This window comes from Rattus rattus, chromosome 2, assembly GCF_011064425.1.
Source record: "Rattus rattus isolate New Zealand chromosome 2, Rrattus_CSIRO_v1, whole genome shotgun sequence".
In the NCBI taxonomy this organism is placed as follows: domain Eukaryota; kingdom Metazoa; phylum Chordata; class Mammalia; order Rodentia; family Muridae; genus Rattus; species Rattus rattus.
Window position 1 is genome coordinate 39,203,067 of NC_046155.1, and position 18,217 is coordinate 39,221,283.

The 18,217-nt window shown below is 38.7% G+C and overlaps 1 protein-coding gene across 1 annotated transcript; it reads left to right on the top strand.

Annotated features, from left to right (window-relative positions):
• The first annotated feature begins 944 nt into the window (after positions 1 to 944).
• Positions 945 to 6,029, top strand: LOC116891145 (cytochrome P450 2C7-like). Its single transcript, XM_032891894.1, has 3 exons — positions 945 to 1,145; positions 4,156 to 4,297; positions 5,614 to 6,029. Exons 1-3 carry the CDS (start codon positions 1,092 to 1,094, stop codon positions 5,793 to 5,795), a joined length of 378 nt encoding a protein of 125 aa, XP_032747785.1. The 5' UTR covers positions 945 to 1,091; the 3' UTR covers positions 5,796 to 6,029.
• Positions 6,030 to 18,217: the final 12,188 nt, after the last annotated feature.

Here is an 18,217-nt window from a genome sequence, read left to right on the forward strand (position 1 = left end):
AGGAGGAGTTATTTATGTCCTTCAAGGCCTCTATCATCTCTATGAAATGAGAATTTAGATCTGAATCTTGCTTAATAGGTGTATTGTGGTATCCAGGGTTTTCTGTAATGGGAGAAATGGGTTCTCATGCTGTGAGCAATATTGGTTTCTGTTGCTTATGTTCTTAAGCTTGCCTCTTGCCATCTACTTATCTCTGGTGTTAACTGGCCTATCTGTCTCTGGCCTGTTCTTCCAATGAGCCTCTGAGCTTGTGATTCTGTGAGGCTGGATGAATCAGAATCCCTGGGGCTTTGAGCTTACTGGGGTGTGTTCCAAGTGGAGTGGGATCCAGAGCAGAGGCTATGTTCCAGGTACACGTGTAAGCCTGAAGGAATGCAGGTCTCTTGCTGTCCAGGGTATCTGCAAGCTGGGGTCCAAGGTTCTGGTTCCACCATGTATTGGGCTGGGGTTTCGGTGTCTCATCTGTGACCCTGGATGTGTCAGAATACCTGAAGAGTCAAGCTGCAGTTTGGGTGTGGGTTGAGTTTGTTTAGATCCAGAGCAGAGGCTCTGATGCTAGCACAGGGGAAAACTGGAAAGAGCACAGGTCTGGTGTGAATTTTGAGTTTAAAACCTAACACTAATAACTTTAACCAAGGACTAATGTATATTGACTAATTATATTGCTTTATTTGATATTTTAATGACTTATACTTTCTTTGCTTTCATGACTCCAAAACAATGAGTATATGCTGTTCTGCCTTAATATCTATGTAGAAGGATAGTGATTTAATTCAGAACACATTTCTGTACAAATATGTATATATATATATATAATTTTATGTGTGAATATAAAATTCATATATATATGTACATACACACACATATGAATACTTATATTGAACTCTGTATGGCCTGACATTATGAAAAACCTGTCACTTTCCCTGCATTGTCCTGCTTTTTACAATGAAAAAACCAGCTAAAGTCCAGGAAGAGATTGACCGTGTGGTTGGCAGACATCGCAGCCCCTGCATGCAGGACAGGAGCCACATGCCCTACACAGATGCCATGATTCATGAGGTACAGAGATTCACAATCTTGTCCCCACCAGCATGCCCCATGCAGTGACCTGTGACATTAAATTCAGGAACTACCTCATCCCAAAGGTAAGCTTGTTTCTTTGTTGCACATCTGTGTTCTTGATGCTTCTAGGTTCATAGTGTGGTACCAGTCCTCTGATATATCTGTGCCTGCCTTCATGATCCAGATGGCAGCTCTACTGCAGCCACAGATATATTTTGTATTGACACTGCCACATTTACTTAGCCTTCCACATACCGTTTTGCAAAGATTAGGTATTTCTGTGTGAATGTTTCACTGTTTTGTCAATTTTCCAAAAGTATTTTCTGAAATTTTTATGATCGTGAGAAATGGATATCAAGAAAAATGATATCCTGAATTCTTTAATTTATCAATGCCATTCATTTAATTATTGGGGATGTTAATTTTCTCTATGCTATGTTTCTTTTTCATAGAGCAGCCCATACATATCTACTTAGAGTTTTCATGAATGGCAAATATCCTTCTGTTACCATTTCTCTAAATGCCTCCGACATTCTTTCTATCTGCTTAATAGAAACCATTATTTATTCACTCTGTTGATTTTAAATTTATCCCAATGTAAATGTTTACTTATAGTGATATGTATGTAAATGTATGTGGAGTTTAAAGTGTCATGTGAGCTAATTCTTTTGTATGTACTTTTTGTATCATGTATTATTAGTTTCTCTTCAGTGTGACAAATTGATGAGCAGATCTGGTTCCCATGGGCATGACTTGTATCATTTCTCATTAGGCTGAAGGATCATAATTGTAACATCTCCATTTCAAATTTGATGTTTCAGAAATACACAATCATGTTGATCAGATGAACATTTTTTTAAGTCTGCTTTGTTTACAGGTATAAGGGACACTTTATTTTGGAACAAATTATGTATGAGTATGACCAAGAATACTTATCTTTACTTTGGGATGATATTTCTATTCACAAGTCTGCACATTATTTCCAAAAGTTTTCTCTGCACCATTTTAATGATTCTATGCATTTTTTACCTTTCTTTAAAACAATTGATTATATATGTTAGAAACATGGATGTACACAGGATATTTTCTGCCTCACATTGCCTATGGCTTCTATCATAAGAAATCTCTGTCCTTCCTCAAATTTGTTAGAATTTTTGGTACTCAAACTGAGCTGTCTGCATAAAACTAAGTTGAAAACGTTCCCTGATGTGGTTCTGTTTTTACATATTTAAATTTTTGTAGTTACTTAATGTTACCTTCAAGACACTGAAAAATTTCTGAATGAGGATATGGTAGTAATATATGAAAAATGCCAAAGTTTTAAAATGATAACTCCATTCAGAAAGAATTCAATGCTATCTCTTGGGCAGTCTCATATTTTTTGGGAGTTGAGCCAAAATGACACAGGTAGAGTTCCACTACTCACATCATGTGGTGATGATGGAACTAACTTTGCCAGGTGGCAATGGGCCTTGTTATGTAATGCCAGGCTTGGTATAAGTGTTAAGATACCAGTTTGCTTTCTTTAGCCAAATGATATTTTTGAGGTATTGTTTTTCACTTATTATAGTTGAGATTTATTGTTAATTTTCAAAACTCGTTTATGTGTATGACCTTAGACCCATCCAAATGGTAAATAGAAAGAAAAACAAGATAGGAATGACTTATGTCATGATAGACTTCTTGAATTTAAAGCTTTACTTGAGGCTAGTGTTGCATCAGTTACACTTACCACTCTTTATACTGCTGTTGGCTCATGATATGATTGGTTCTGTACTCCAGTGGAGTAGATTACTCCATTATTTTCATTTCAAAATTACCTGGTTTAGAAATAAGCATGGCATCATAGCTGAAAAATGAGGTAAGTGATTTCTTTGATAAAACTTAAGTCACTGCTCTTAGTAGAGCTAATAGAATAAAAAAGAACCATTCACCTTTGCCATAACAAGCACAGTAGATTTCAGGCTTTCTTGACCATTAAGATTATGCTTCTTCTTTACAAGCTCTGTCATGAGTAGTAGAGAAGTAGTCCTAGGCAGTGTGTGAACAAATGATTATGAATATAATATGTTCCATGCCTATTGAGACTAGGACTTAATTTTCACACAACTTATAAATGTTGGTAATATTCTTTCAGGATTTAAATATTAAACATATTTAGTTAAGCTAAATTCAAATACATGTGACAGGCTTGTCAGACCTGTGAAAACAACATTGTTAAAATGTTTGCAATGATATGAGGTTAATTTGTGTTTTAGTTGGAGACAATTTTCAGTTACAGCTTCGCAAAATTTCTGTGAATCTTCCAAAGTTTATGATTTAGCTTCCACCCAGTTATACCTATTACAACTTACACTGTGTCTTATTTTGTTTTATTTTATTTTCTTCTTCTCCAACTCCTACTTCTTCCCTTACATTTCTCAAATATCCCTCATCCTGCTTTTCAGTCACACACACACACACACACACACACACACACACACACATATATATATATACATATATCTGAGTATTTGCATCTGCACATTCATATATATATATATATATATATATATATATATACACACACACACATATGATAGCACACCCTGACTCTGGCACATAGCCCTGCTTTTACATATATATCATATAAGTATAGAGATAGATGGATCAATAAACATAGTACATGAGGGGGAAATGTAGTATTTGTCTTTCCATACACTTCCTAATGTGTTTAATGAATTTAGACCTCTCAATGAATTATTACTTTTGGAGTCTGTTTCATATGATGTGTATGGAGTTAGATGTGATGAGCTAGAACAATGAGTGTTAAGAGAAGCAAAAGTACAATCTATAGGAAAGGGAGAAGAAACTCAGAAATTTTCATTCAAGTACTCATGTGAAGAGTGACTACAAGGCACTTTGGCCACATCAGTATGACTGGCCTCAGATAACTTTCTACCCCCTCCTCCAATACTTTGGGCATTAAAATGTCACTGCTGTTCTTTGTATTCAACTCTTTCTATGGAGCAGAATGTGTGGATTATGTTATTTTCCTGGTAACTTTAACCCTATGATTTCTTTGTAACTTGGTGTCTCTATGTATTCTTCTAGGGAACAAATGTGTTAATATCACTGACATCAGTGCTGCATGACAGCAAGGAGTTCCCCAACCCAGAGATATTTGACCCAGGCCACTTTCTAGATGAGAATGGAAACTTTAAGAAAAGTGACAACTTTGTGCCTTTCTCAGCAGGTAATAGAAACTCATTTCCATGGTTTCAGTGACATGAAGATCTGTGGAGACTTACACAGTGGCTCTCAATTCCTGGTAGACTTGAAATTTATGCACAATTGGAAACATACTTATCCATGTTTCAGTGTCCATCCTAGAAAGCAAACTTCATTTACACTTTACTCTTTCACCACACAATTGAATGAATCATAATTTAAATTCATATTTCTTTTACTGTGTCACTCACCTCCATTCTCAGTTAGCCAATAACAAGTCTCAAAAATATAGAAAAGCACAAGAGAGCCTCAAGTACACTCAGTAATCATATGAATGACTACTACTTGTTAAACTTCTGTTGGTCAGGATAATGAGAAAATCTCCCAGATCTCTGGGTTTTTGAGAAGATATTAGCAAATTTCTTGCTCAAACCTTAAATTTTACAATGGCAAAATAGATCACCATTCTAATAATTGACTTCTTAGTTGTTTCTGGATATGGGTAGTGGAGAATTATAAGAAGAAACTGCATATCAATGAGGAAGCATTAGATCAGAACCTTTCTATGTGGGTCGAATAACAGAAACTTCAAGATCATTATGAGATGATGGAGACTTCGTATTTGTGCCATGATGTCCCATAGTCATCACTGGGAACCTTGTTTTCCTCCATTCAAGCTGAGGGTTATGGATTTTGAGTCTAAACTTCTTGTGTATGGTCTGCCTTTGGGTTTGATTTTGATAGTAAACATAGAATCCTTCTTCCTAAATATCCCAGACAGTTTGATTATAGATGTGAACTGTCACAACTTGCTAAAAAGTTGAAGCGCCCACCTCGACCAGCAAGGAAGACGCGACACCTTTGGGCTCTTCTTAACAGCCTTTATTGCAGGAACACCTCATTCTTGATACGGGGGACTCCGGGGAACAAAGGCCCTCGCCTTAAGTACAAAACAGACAGTGGCTGTAAACTTGTCCTCTAGGGATTGGTGGAGTGTGAGATACCTTATTAACATGCTTATCACCCTGGCCTTGTAAATACCAGAAGAAGGCTAGGGACACGGCTATAATGGTTGTATACCACAAATGACCACTAGATGTTGGTGCCATCTTTAGCTGCTCCCAACAAAAAGTATTTGTGAACAATGTAATTCTCAATATTATGTTAGTTGAAAAACAAATTTGTCCTATCTTTGACTGTTTGTCTAGTTCTTTCACCTAGCTACCCAACTAACCACCTATACAATGACTCACCATCCATTCATAATCTCTTGAGTCAGTTACAAGTATAGTGTTTTGCACATTTAGGGTCATTTAGTAATCTACTTTGACTTTTTGTTAGGAAAACGTGCTTGTGTTGGAGAGGGCCTGGCCTGCATGGAGTTGTTTCTATTTTTGACAACCATTTTACAGAACTTTAAACTGAAATCTCTGGTTCAACCAAAGGACATTGATATGAGGCCAGTTCTGAATGGTTTTGCCTCTCTGCTACCCCCTTACCAGCTCTGCTTCATTCCTTCCTGAAGATATCAGGCATTTTGGCTTCTGCTGTGTTGCCTTCTGCAATTCCCTTCAGGTCTTTATCCACTCCCTTCCCTCTATCATCCACCCTGACTCTTGTCTTAAGATCCAGAAAGCACATGGAGTTTCTGGAGTTATAACACAAGTGCACTCGTATTGTCTCTTTTATATAAAAGTTGTATGATCCCTTGTGTCACTGTGTATCCATTCTTGAGTTAAAATAAAGCTTCACTGTAAAATAATAATTATCATAATTCCTAGGAATTTTTTATTTTGCATATTTTCAATAATATTTATACTTGATTTGTGTACCTGTTCTAAGACTGACTTAAAATTTATGTAAGAAATTGGCAACTTAACACATCCTTCAGGTCTACATCAAAAGAAGCAAAGAGAATGCAAGAGGAAATGTTAGGGGATATTTATTGTTTGCTAAATTGCTTTCATTCAAACACGAAGACCTGTATACAATCTCTAGCATGCACACACAGACACAGACACACACACACACACACACACACACACACACACACACAGAGCCACCAAAACTAGATAAGATTGATGAAGCTAAGAAGTGCATGCTGACAGGGACTGGATGTAGATCTCCTGAGAGACACTGCCAGAGCATGTCAAATACAGAGGTGAATGCTAGCAGCAAGCCTCTGAACTGAGAAAGGGACTGGTGGTAGAGGAATTAGAGAAAAGATTGAAAGAGCTGAAGGGGCTTGCAACCCCGTAAGAGCAACAATGCCAATCAACCAGAGCTCCCAGGGACTAAGGGTGGAGGTGGAGTGAAGCACCCTTATAGAAGAAGAAGAGGGAAATGGGATAGGGGGGTTATGTCTGGGAAACCAGGAAATGGAATAGCATTTGAAATGTAAATAAAAAAATCCAATGGGGGTAAAAAGACAATGGGAACCAATTGTTTTTCAAATCAACTCTCTCCATGTCTTGTCTCATCCCCCCTTGATCACTAATTGAGAAAATGCCTTACAACTGGATCTCATGAAGACATTTTCACAACTGAGGCTCCTTTTCCTGTGATAACTCCAGCTTGTGTCAAGTTGACACACAAAACTAGCCAGTACAATTGACCCTTTGCTACTTGACACACAAACATCACTATTAAGCCTCATCCCCTACTTTCTTATTGACCCCCAGATCTAAATAACTTTAAGAGTTACACAGCCTTAACATATTAAAAGTTGAATCTATTTCAAATATCCAATCTCTTTTAAAATCCAAAGTCTTTTTAAAATTCAGTCTCTTAACTATGGACTCCACTAAAATACTTTCTTCCTTCAAGAGGGAAAAATATCAGGGCACAGTCACAATCAAAACCAAAATCAAATGATCTTCTAGGCTCCTCCAAGACCTGTTGTCACTTCTCCAGCTCTGCTCTTTGTACACTCACCTTCTCTTCTAGGCTCTAGATACCCATTCTCTACTGCTACTGCTGCTCTTGTTGGTCATCTCATGGTACTGGTATCACCAAAACACTGCTGTCTTCCATTGCAGCTAGGCTTCACCAATAGCCTCTTGCAGGCTCTCTTCATGGTGCCAGGCCTCAACTCCTTTGCATGACCCCTTCAGTCCTGGGCCATCAATTGCAACTGAGGTACACCTTCACCAATGGCCTTCGATGGCCTCTCACAGTGCCCAGTCTCAGCTGTTCTTCATGATTCCTTCATACCTTCAAAACCAGTACCACCTGGGTGACTCTTACACACTACCAAGTCCAGCCACAGCAAAGGTACAAGCTTGGCTATCTCAGGAACACAGCCTCTTTGTGCTCTCAGGAAACGCTTCCCAGAAGATTTCACCTCAATGATGCTGATATCTTCCTAATTACCGTTAATTTCTTAGCTCCAGCTGACAAGCATCAATAGTCCCAGTAACTCAAAGGTTAGCTTCAGTAGTTCTAGTATCTAGTTAATTACAGCTGATTATTCAGCCCCAGCTAACCAAAACCTCAATCTCAAACACAATCAAAACAACATGGCCCTGATAGGAGTCTTTAATCTTCCCTCTGAAATTTCACAATCCAGGCCTCCATCTTCTGCACTGTTCTCAACATTATCTTCCAAGCTCCTACAGAAGTTCTTAACATCCCAATAGCTCTTCTAGCTCAAAGTTCCAAAGTCCTTCTATAGTCCTCCCCAAAATATTATCAAGTTGTCACAGCAATACCCCCACTTCTGGTACCAATTTGTCTTAGTCAGGGTTTTTATTCCTGCACAAACCTCATGACCAAGAAGCAAGTTGGGGAGGAAAGGGTTTATTCAGCAAACTTTCACATTTCTGTTTCATCACCAAGGGAAGTCAGGACTGGAACTCAAGCAGGTCAAGAAGCAGGAGCTGATGAAGAGGTCATGGAGGGATGTTTCTTACTGGCTTGCTTTCCCTGGCTTGCTCAGCTTGCTTTCTTATAGAACCCAAAACCACCAGCCCAGGGATGGCACCACACACAATGGGCTTGGTCATCCTCCCCTTGATCACTAATTGAGAAAATGCCTTACTGCTGGATCTCATGAAGGTGTTTCACATCTGAGGCTCCTTTTTCTGTGATAACTCCAGCTTGTGTCAAGTTGACACACAAAACTACCCAATACACACTCTCTCTATATATATATATATATATATATATATATATATATATATATCCATCTGTCATCTAGCTATATCTTTTTTCTTTCCATTTCCTATGTCTATTTGTCTATGAATACATGTTTCTACATATCTGGCATATTTAGAAAAGATCTCCACTTACCTTGTTTCTGACACAGTGCTAATATCACACACACACACACACACACACACACACACACACACACACACACACACATATATATATTCAAACTTGCTTACAATTTAGGTAAGAAAATAGTATCTTAATACATCTTTCTAGTCCACATCAAAAGAAGCATAGATAATGCAAGATAAAATTTGCTAGGTATACATATTGTTCACAAAAATGCTTTCATCGAAAAATGAAGACCTGAACACAATTTCTATCATATATTAGAAGGATACAATTGCTAGCATATGTTAGAAGTTAATAAGAAGAAAGTCCCAAGTGAGGCTACATAATCCAACTTAGATTGGGGAACAATTTAATCATGGGAGGCAGACGGAGAGAGAACACTGGGTAGGAGAAGGAAGGGGAAGGGGATCAGGATAATGTGTTTGGGGAGACAGGAATGATGCCCTGAGGGCCAAAAAGTGAATGGAATATGTATTATACACACACACACACACACACACACACACACACACACACACACACACACGCGCGCGTAAACAGAGAAGACTCAACAGAGAAATCTAGAATGGCTAAAATCACTAAAAGAAATGTTGAACATTGGATCACCAACCATGCAGCACACACCAGCTGAGATGAGGTCTCCAACACAGCAGAGGACTCCCAGGTCTGATTTCAGTCAAAGAAGATGCACCTAACCCTCAAGAGACTGGAGGCCCCAGGAAGTTCAGAGGTCTGGTGGGTTGGCTGGGCAGGGGGTATCCTTGTGATGTCCAGGGAGGGTGAGTGGAGAGTGGGGGAAGATGCATGGGATGTGTAACAATCGAAGGGGCTTGACTGGGAGAGGGAAAAAATCTGGAGTGTAAAATAAGTAAATAAATAATTTTACAAAAAAGAAACGTTCAATATCCTTAGTCATCAGGGAAATGCAAATTAAAATGACTCTGAGATTCCACCTTACACCAATCAGAATAACTAAGATAAAAAAATTCAAGTGACAGCACATTCTGCCTAGGATGTGGTAAAAGAACATTCCTCAATTACTGGAGGGATTGCAAACTAGTACAACCACTCGAGAAGTCAATCTGGCAGTTCCTGAGAAAATTGGAAATAGTTCTACCTGATGATCCAAGTATACTACTCTTGGGCATATACACAAAAGATACTCAAACATACCACAAGGACTATGTCCATAGAAGCCTTATTTGTAATAGCCAGAAACTGGAATCAACCCAGATGTTCCTCAACTGAAGAATGGATACAGAAATTGTGATAAATTTACATAAAAAGGTACTATTCATGTATTAGAAATGAGGACATGAATTTTACAGGCAAATATATAGGCATGAATATACAGGCAAAATATAAAATATCATCTTAAGTGAGGCAACCCAGACCCAAAAGGACATGCATGGTATGTACTCACTGATAAGTGGCTATTAGTCAAAGTGTATGCAAAACCCATGATACAACTCACAGATTGTTAGAAGTTTAACAAAAGGATGCTCCAGGTGAGAATGTTTCAATCCCACTTAGAAGGGAGAACAAAATAATCATGGGAGGCAGAGGGAGAGAGAAACTTGGGTAGGAGAAGGGAGGGGGAGGGGTCAGGATAATGTATTGGGGGAGATAGGAGAGAAGCCCAGAGTGCCAGAAGAATGAATGGAAATGTTCAGCTGTGTGTGTTGGCGAACATTTAGAAAGTCCCAGAGACCTGGGATGTGAGAGTCTCCCAGGACTCAGTGTGGATGACCTTACCCTAAATGCCCAATATTGGGGAGGTAAAACCTGAGGAGATAACCTCCAGTAGATAGACTGGGCCCCCAGTGTTTGGATGGGACTTCAATTTTTTTGACCAAGAATCGTTCCTGTCTAAAATAAATGAAGGGACAAAAGTGGAACAGATTTTGAAGAAAAGGCTATCCAGTGACCAACCCAACTTGAGATCCACACTATGAGTGGATACAAAATCTTCTACAGCCAGACAGGAACTCTAGTAGAGAGATAGAGACACCAATACACCCACAAAACTTTCAACCCCAAATTTATCCTGTCTGCAAGGTATACATATACAGGGGAGGAAGTAGATACTGAGGGAATGGCTCAATAAAACAGAGGTTGAGATCTATCCCATGGGCCAGCATTCATTCTTAACATTATTAATAATCCTCTATAATGCTTAAAGACAGGAAAAAGTTGTCCTCTGAGATGGTTCAACCAGCAGCTGACTCAAACAAAAACAGATACCCACAACCAAATAATAGACAGAGTTTGGTTATTCTTATGGAAGAAGGGGAAGAACTCCACATGTAGACCAATAGAGTCTACTAACCTGGCACCTTCAAGCACTTCAATCACTATTCCTTAATATCTCACAACATCAATGAACTCAATTCCCCAATAAAAAGACACAGATTAACAAACTGGATACACAATAAGGACCCAATGTTTTGCTGCCTACAGAAAACACACCTCAGAGAATAAGACAGACACAACCTCAGAGTGAAAGGCTGCAAAACAACTTTCCAAGCAAATGGTCTGAAGAAGCAAGCTGGAGTAGCCATTCTAATACCGAGTAAAATTGATTTTCAACCAAAAGTCATCAAAAAAGATAACAGAGGACACTTCATATTCATGAAAGGAAAAATCCACCAAGATGAACTCTCAATCCTAAATATCTATGCTACAAATACAAGGGTACCTACATACATTAAAGAAACCTTACTAAAGCTCAAAGCACACATTGCACCTCACACAATAATAATAGGAGATTTCAACAACCCACTCTCATCAATGGACGCATCATGGAAACAGAAATTAAACAGAGACATAGACAGACTATGAGAAGTCATGAACCAAATAGACTTAAGAGATATTTTTAGAACATTATATCCTAAAACAAAAGGATATACCTTCTTCTCACCACTTCATGGTACTTTCTCCAAAATTGATCACATAATCAGTCACAAAACAGGCCTCAACAGATACGGAAAGATAGAAATAATCCCATGTGTCCTATCAGCCAACCATGGGCTAAAGCTGGTCTTCCATAACAATAAGGAGAGAATGCCCACATATCCATTGAAGACGAACAATGCTCTACTCAATGATAACCTGGTCAAGGAAGAAATAAAGAAAGAAACGAAAAACTTCTTAGAATTTAATGAAAATGAAGATACCATATACCCAAACTTATGGGACAAAATGAAAGTTGTGCTAAGAGGAAATTTCATAGCTCTGAGTGCCTGCAGAAAAAAAAACATAAGAGAGCATATATCGACAGGTTAACAGCACACCTAAAAGCTCTAGAACAAAAAGAAGCAAACACACACAGGAGGAGTAGAAGTCAGGAAATAATCAAACTCAGAGCTGAAATCAGCCAGTAGAAACAAAAAGGACTATATAAAGAATCAACATAACCAAAGGTGGTTCTTTGAGAAAATCAACAAGAAGACAAACCCTTAGCCATACTAACCAGAGGACACAGAGGGTGTGTCCAAATTAACAAAATCAGAAATGAAAAGGGAGACAACAACAGAATCAGAAGAAATTCAAAAATCATCAGATACTACTACAGAAGCATATATTCAAAAAATTGAAAATCTATAGAAAATGGACAATTTCCTAGACAGATACCACATACCAAATTTAAATAAGGAAGGGAAAAACCATTAAAAAAAACCCCGTAACTCCTAAAGAAATAGTAGAAGTCATTAAAAGTCTCCCAATGAAAAAGAACCCAGGTGCACATGGGTTCAGTGCAGAAATCTGTCAGACATTCATAGAAGACCTCATACCAATACTATCCAAACTATTCCACAAAATTGAAACAGATGGAGTGCTACTGAATTCCTTTTATGAAGCCACAATTACTCTTAAACCTAAATCACACAAAGACCTAACAAAGAAAGAGAACTTCAGAACAATTCCCCCTTATGAATATCGACACCAAAATACTCAATAAAATTCTAGCAAACTGATTTCAAGAGAACATCAAAACAATCATTCATCATGATCAAATAAGCTTCATTCCAGGTATGCAGGGATGGTTCAATATATGGAAAGCCATCAACGTATTCCACTATATAAACAAACTGAAAGATAAAAATCACATGATCATTTCATTAGATGTTGAGAAAGAATTTGACAAAATTCAACACCCCTTCATGTTAAAAGTCCTGGAAAAACAGGAATTCAAGGCCCATACCTAAACATACTAAAAGTGATATACAGCAAACCAGTAGCTAACATTAAACTAGATGGAGAGAAACTTGAAACAATACCACAAAAATCAGGGACTAGACAAGATTGCCCACTTTTTCCCTAATTATTCAATACAGTTCTCAAAGTCCTAGCCAGAGCAATCAGTCAAGAAAAGGAGATCAAAGGGATACAGATTGGAAAGGAAGAAGTCAAAATACCACAATTTGCTGGTGATATGATTGTATATTTACGTGATGCCAAAAGTCCACCAGAGAACTACTAAACCTGATAAATAACTTAGGCAAAGTGGCTGAGTATAAAATTAACTCAAATAAATCAGTAGCCTTCCTCTACACAAGAGAAACGAGCCAAGAAAGAAATTAGGGAAATAACACACTTTATAATAGTCCCAAACAATAAAAAATAACTCAGTGTGACATTAACCAAGCAAATGAAAGATCTGTATGATAAGAACTTCAAGTCTCTGAAAAAAGAAATTGAAAAAGATCTCAGAAGATAGAAAGATCTGCCATGCTCATGGATTGGCAGGATTAATATAATAAAAATGGCCATTTTACCAAAAGCGATCTACAGATTGAATGCAATCCCCTTCAAACTTCCGACCCAATTCTTCATACAGTTAGACAGAAAAATTTGCAAATTCATCTAGAATAACAAAAATCCAAGATAGGTAAAATTATCCTCAACAATAAAAGGACTTCCGGGGAAATCACTATCCCTGATCTCAAGCAGTATTGAAGAGCAATAGTGATAAAAACTGCATGGTATTTTTACAGAGACAGACAGATAGACCCAAAATAGACAGAATTGAAGACCCAGAAATGAATCCACACACCTATTGTCACTTGATTTTTCACAAAGGAGCCAAAGCCATCCAATGGAAAAAAGATAGCATTTTCAGGAAATGGTGCTGTTTCAAATGGAGGTCATCAGGTAGAAGAATGCAGATCGATCAATTCTTATCACACTGTACAAAGCTTAATTAAGTCCAAGTGGATTAAGGACCTCCACATCAAACCAGATACACTCAAACTAATAGAAGAAAAAGTGGGGAAGAACCTTGAACGCATGGGCATTGGAGAAAATTTTCTGAACAAAACACCAATTGCTTATGCCATAAGATCACGAATTGACAAATGTGATATCATAAAACTAAAAGCTTCTGCAACACGAAGGACACTGTTGTCAGGACAAAATGCCACCAACAGATTTGGAAAAGATCTTTACCAATTCTATAAGTGATAGAGGGCTTATATCCAAAATATACAAAGAACTCAAGAAGTTAGACTGCAGGGAGACAAATAACCCTATTAAAAATGGGGTTCAGAGCTAATCAAAGAATTCACAGCTGAGGAATGCTGAATGGCTGAGAAACACCTAAAGAAATGTTCAACATCAAAAGCCATATACAGCAAACCAGTTGCTAACAGTAAATTAAATGGAGAGAAACTTGAAGCAATCCCACTAAAATCAGGGACTAGACAATGCTGCCCACTCTCTCCCTACTTATTCAATATAGTTCTTGAAGTTCTAGCCAGAGCAATCAGACAACAAAAGGAGGTCAAGGGGATACAGATCAGAAAAGAAGAAGTCAAAATATCACTATTTGCAGATGATATGATAGTATATTTAAGTGATCCCAAAAGTTCCACCAGAGAACTACTAAAGCTGATAAACAACTTCAGCAAAGTGGCTGGGTATAAAATTAACTCAAATCAATCAGTAGCCTTCCTCTACACAAAAGAGAAACAAGCCGAGAAAGAAATTAGGGAAATGACACCCTTCATAATAGACTCAAATAATATAAAGTACCTCGGTGTGACTTTAACCAAGCAAGTAAAAGATCTGTACAATAAGAAATTCAAGACACTGAAGAAAGAAATTGAAGAAGACCTCAGAAGATGGAAAGATCTCCCATGATCATGGATTGGCAGGATTAATAAAGTAAAAATGGCCATTTTACCAAAAGCAAACTACAGATTCAATGCAATCCCCATCAAAATACCAATCCAATTCTTCAAAGAGTTAGACAGAACAATTTGTAAATTCATCTGGAATAACAAAAAAACCAAGGATAGCTAAAACTATCCTCAACAATAAAAGGACTTCAGGGGGTATCACTTTCCCTGAACTCAAGCAGTAATACAGAGCAATAGTGATAAAAACTGCATGGTATTGGTACAGAGACAGACAGATAGACCAATGGAATAGAATTGAAGACCCAGAAATGAACCCACACACCTATGGTCACTTGATTTTTGACAAAGGAGCCAAATCCATCCAATGGAAAAAAGATAGCATTTTCAGCAAATGGTGCTGGTTCAACTGGAGGTCAACATGTAGAAGAATGCAGATCGATCCATGCTTATCACCCTGTACAAAGCTTAAGTCCAAGTGGATCAAGGACCTCCACATCAAACCAGACACACTCAAACTAATAGAAGAAAAACTAGGGAAGCATCTGGAACACATGGGCACTGGAAAAATTTCCTGAACAAAACACCAATGGCTTATGCTCTAAGATCAAGAATCGACAAATGGGATCTCATAAAACTGCAAAGCTTCTGTAAGGCAAAGGACACTGTGGTTAGGACAAAAGCGGCAACCAACAGATTGGGAAAAGATCTTTACCAATCCTACAACAGATAAGCCTTATATCCAAAATATACAAAAGAACTCAGAAGTTAGACCGCTTGGGGGAGACAAATAACCCTATTAAAAATGTGGTTCAGAGCTAAACAAAGAATTCACAGCTGAGGAATGCCGAATGGCTGAGAAACACCTAAAGAAATGTTCAACATCCTTAGTCATAAGGGAAATGCAAATCAAAACAACCCTGAGATTTCACCTCTCACCAGTGAGAATGACTAAGATCAAAACTCAGGTGACAGCAGATGCTGGCGAGGATCTGGAAAAGGAACCTCCTCCATTGTTGGTGGGGTTGCAGACTGGTACAACCATTCTGGAAATCAGTCTGGAGGTTCCTCAGAAAATTGGACATTGAACTGCCTGAGGATCAGTTTTACCTCTCTTGGGCATATACCCAAAAGATGCCCCAACATATAATAAAGACACATGCTCCACTATGTTCATCGCAGCCTTATTTATAATAGCCAGAAGCTGGAAAGAACCCAGATGCCCTTCAACAGAGGAATGGATACAGAAAATGTGGTACATCTACACAATGGAATATTAATCAGCTATCAAAAACAACGACTTTATGAAATTCGTAGGCAAATGGTTGGAACTGGAAAATATCATCCTGAGTGAGCTAACCCAATCACAGCAAGACATACATGGTATGCACTCATTGACAAGTGGCTATTAGCCCAAATGCTTGAATTACCCTAGATGCCTAGAACAAATGAAACTCAAGACAGATGATCAAAATGTGAATGCTTCACTCCTTCTTTAAAAGGGGAACAAGAATACCCTTGGCAGGGAATAGAGAGGCAAAGATTAAAACAGACACAGAAGGAACACCCATTCAGAGCCTGCCCCACATGTGGCCCATACATATACAGCCATCCAATTAGACAAGATGGATGAAGCAAAGAAGTGCAGACCGACAGGAGCCGGATGTAGATCGCTCCTGAGAGACACAGCCAGAATACAGCAAATACAGAGGCGAATGCCAGCAGCAAACCACTGAACTGAGAATAGGACCCCCATTGAAGGAATCAGAGAAACAACTGGAAGAGCTTGAAGGGGCTCGAGACCCCATATGTACAACAATGCCAAGCAACCAGAGCTTCCAGGGACTAAGCCACTACCTAAAGACTATACATGGACTAACCCTGGACTCTGACCTCATAGGTAGCAATGAATATCCTAGTTAGAGCACCAGTGGAAGGGGAAGCCCTGGGTCCTGCTAAGAATGAACCCCAGTGAACTAGACTGTTGGGGGAGGCGGCAATGAAGGGGGGGTTGGGAGGAACACCCATAAGGAAGGGAAGGGGAAGGGGATGTTTGCCGGAAACCGGAAAGGGAATAACACTCAAAATGTACATAAGAAATACTCAAGTTAATAAAAAAAAAAAAAAATGTTCAACATCTTTAGTCATAAAGGAAATGCAAATCGAAACAACCCTGAGATTCTACCTCACAACAGTTAGAATGGCTAAGGTCAAAAACTCCGGCGACAGCAGATGCTGGCAAGGATGTGGAGAAAGAGGAACACTCCTCCATTTTTAGTGGGATTGGAGACTGATACAACCATTCTGAAAATCAGTCTGGAGGTTCCTCAGAAAACTGGACATTGCACTACCTGAGGACCCAGCTATACCTCTCTTGGGCATATACCCAAAAGATGCCCCAACATATAAAAAAGACACGTGCTCCACTATGTTCATAGCAGCCTTATATATAATAGCCAGAAGCTCGAAAGAACACAGATGCCCTTCAATAGAGGAATGGATACAGAAAATATGGTACATCTACACAATGGAATACTACTCAGCTATCAAAAACAATGACTTTATGAAATTCATAGGCAAAGGGATGGAACTCGAAAATATCATCCTGAGTGAGGTAACCCAACCACAGAAAAACATTCATGGTATACACTCATTGATAAGTGGATATTAGCCCAAATGCTCGAATTTCCCTATATGCACAGAACACATGAAACTCAAGAAGGATGACCAAAATGCGAATGTGTAACTCCTTCTTTAAAGGGGAACTAGAATACCTTTGGGAGGGAATAGGGAGGCAAAGTTTAGAACAGAGGCAGAAGGAATACCCATTCAGAGCCTGCCCCACATGTGGCCCATACATATACAGCCACCAACGTAGATAAGTTGAATGAAGCAAAGAAGTACAGGCTGACAGGAACCAGATAATAGATCTCTCCTGAGAGACATAGTCAGAATATGGCAAATACATAGGCAAATGCCAATGGCAAACCACTGAGTTGAGAGTAGGACCCCTGTTGGAGGAATCAGATAAAAGACTGAAAGAGCTTGAAGTGGCTTGAGTCCCCATATGAACAATAATGCCAACCAACTAGAGCTTCCAGGGACTAAGACACTACCCAAAGGCTACACATGGACTGACCCTGGGCTCCAAATGCATAGTTACCAATGAATATCCTAGTAAAGGCAGCAGTGGAAGGGGAAGCCCTTGATCCTGCCAAGGCTGCACCCCCAGTGAACAGGTTTCTTGAGGGGAGGGCGGTAATGGTGGAAGGTTTGGGAGAGGAACACCCATATAGAATGGAAGTGGGGTTCAGGAGATGTTGGCCTGGAAACTGGGAAAGAGAATAACATTTGACATGTAAATAAGCAATACCCAATTTAATAAAGATGGGGGGAAAGTTTCTCTCCAGATAATGTACATGATAATCATTGTTCTTTTATAAGTTGAACATAGTTCTGCTAACTCTATCTTTCTTTTCAACTTTAAGAATCCTCAGTCTTATTTTCAGGCCCACAGTAGATGT

Coding starts and splice junctions, on each gene's coding strand:
- LOC116891145 (XM_032891894.1), top strand. CDS start 1,092: ATGCCCCATGCAGTGACCTGTGACATTAAATTCAGGAACTACCTCATC. Junction 1,146..4,155: donor GGAACTACCTCATCCCAAAG/GTAAGCTTGTTT, acceptor GTATTCTTCTAG/GGAACAAATGTGTTAATATC. Junction 4,298..5,613: donor CTTTGTGCCTTTCTCAGCAG/GTAATAGAAACT, acceptor ACTTTTTGTTAG/GAAAACGTGCTTGTGTTGGA.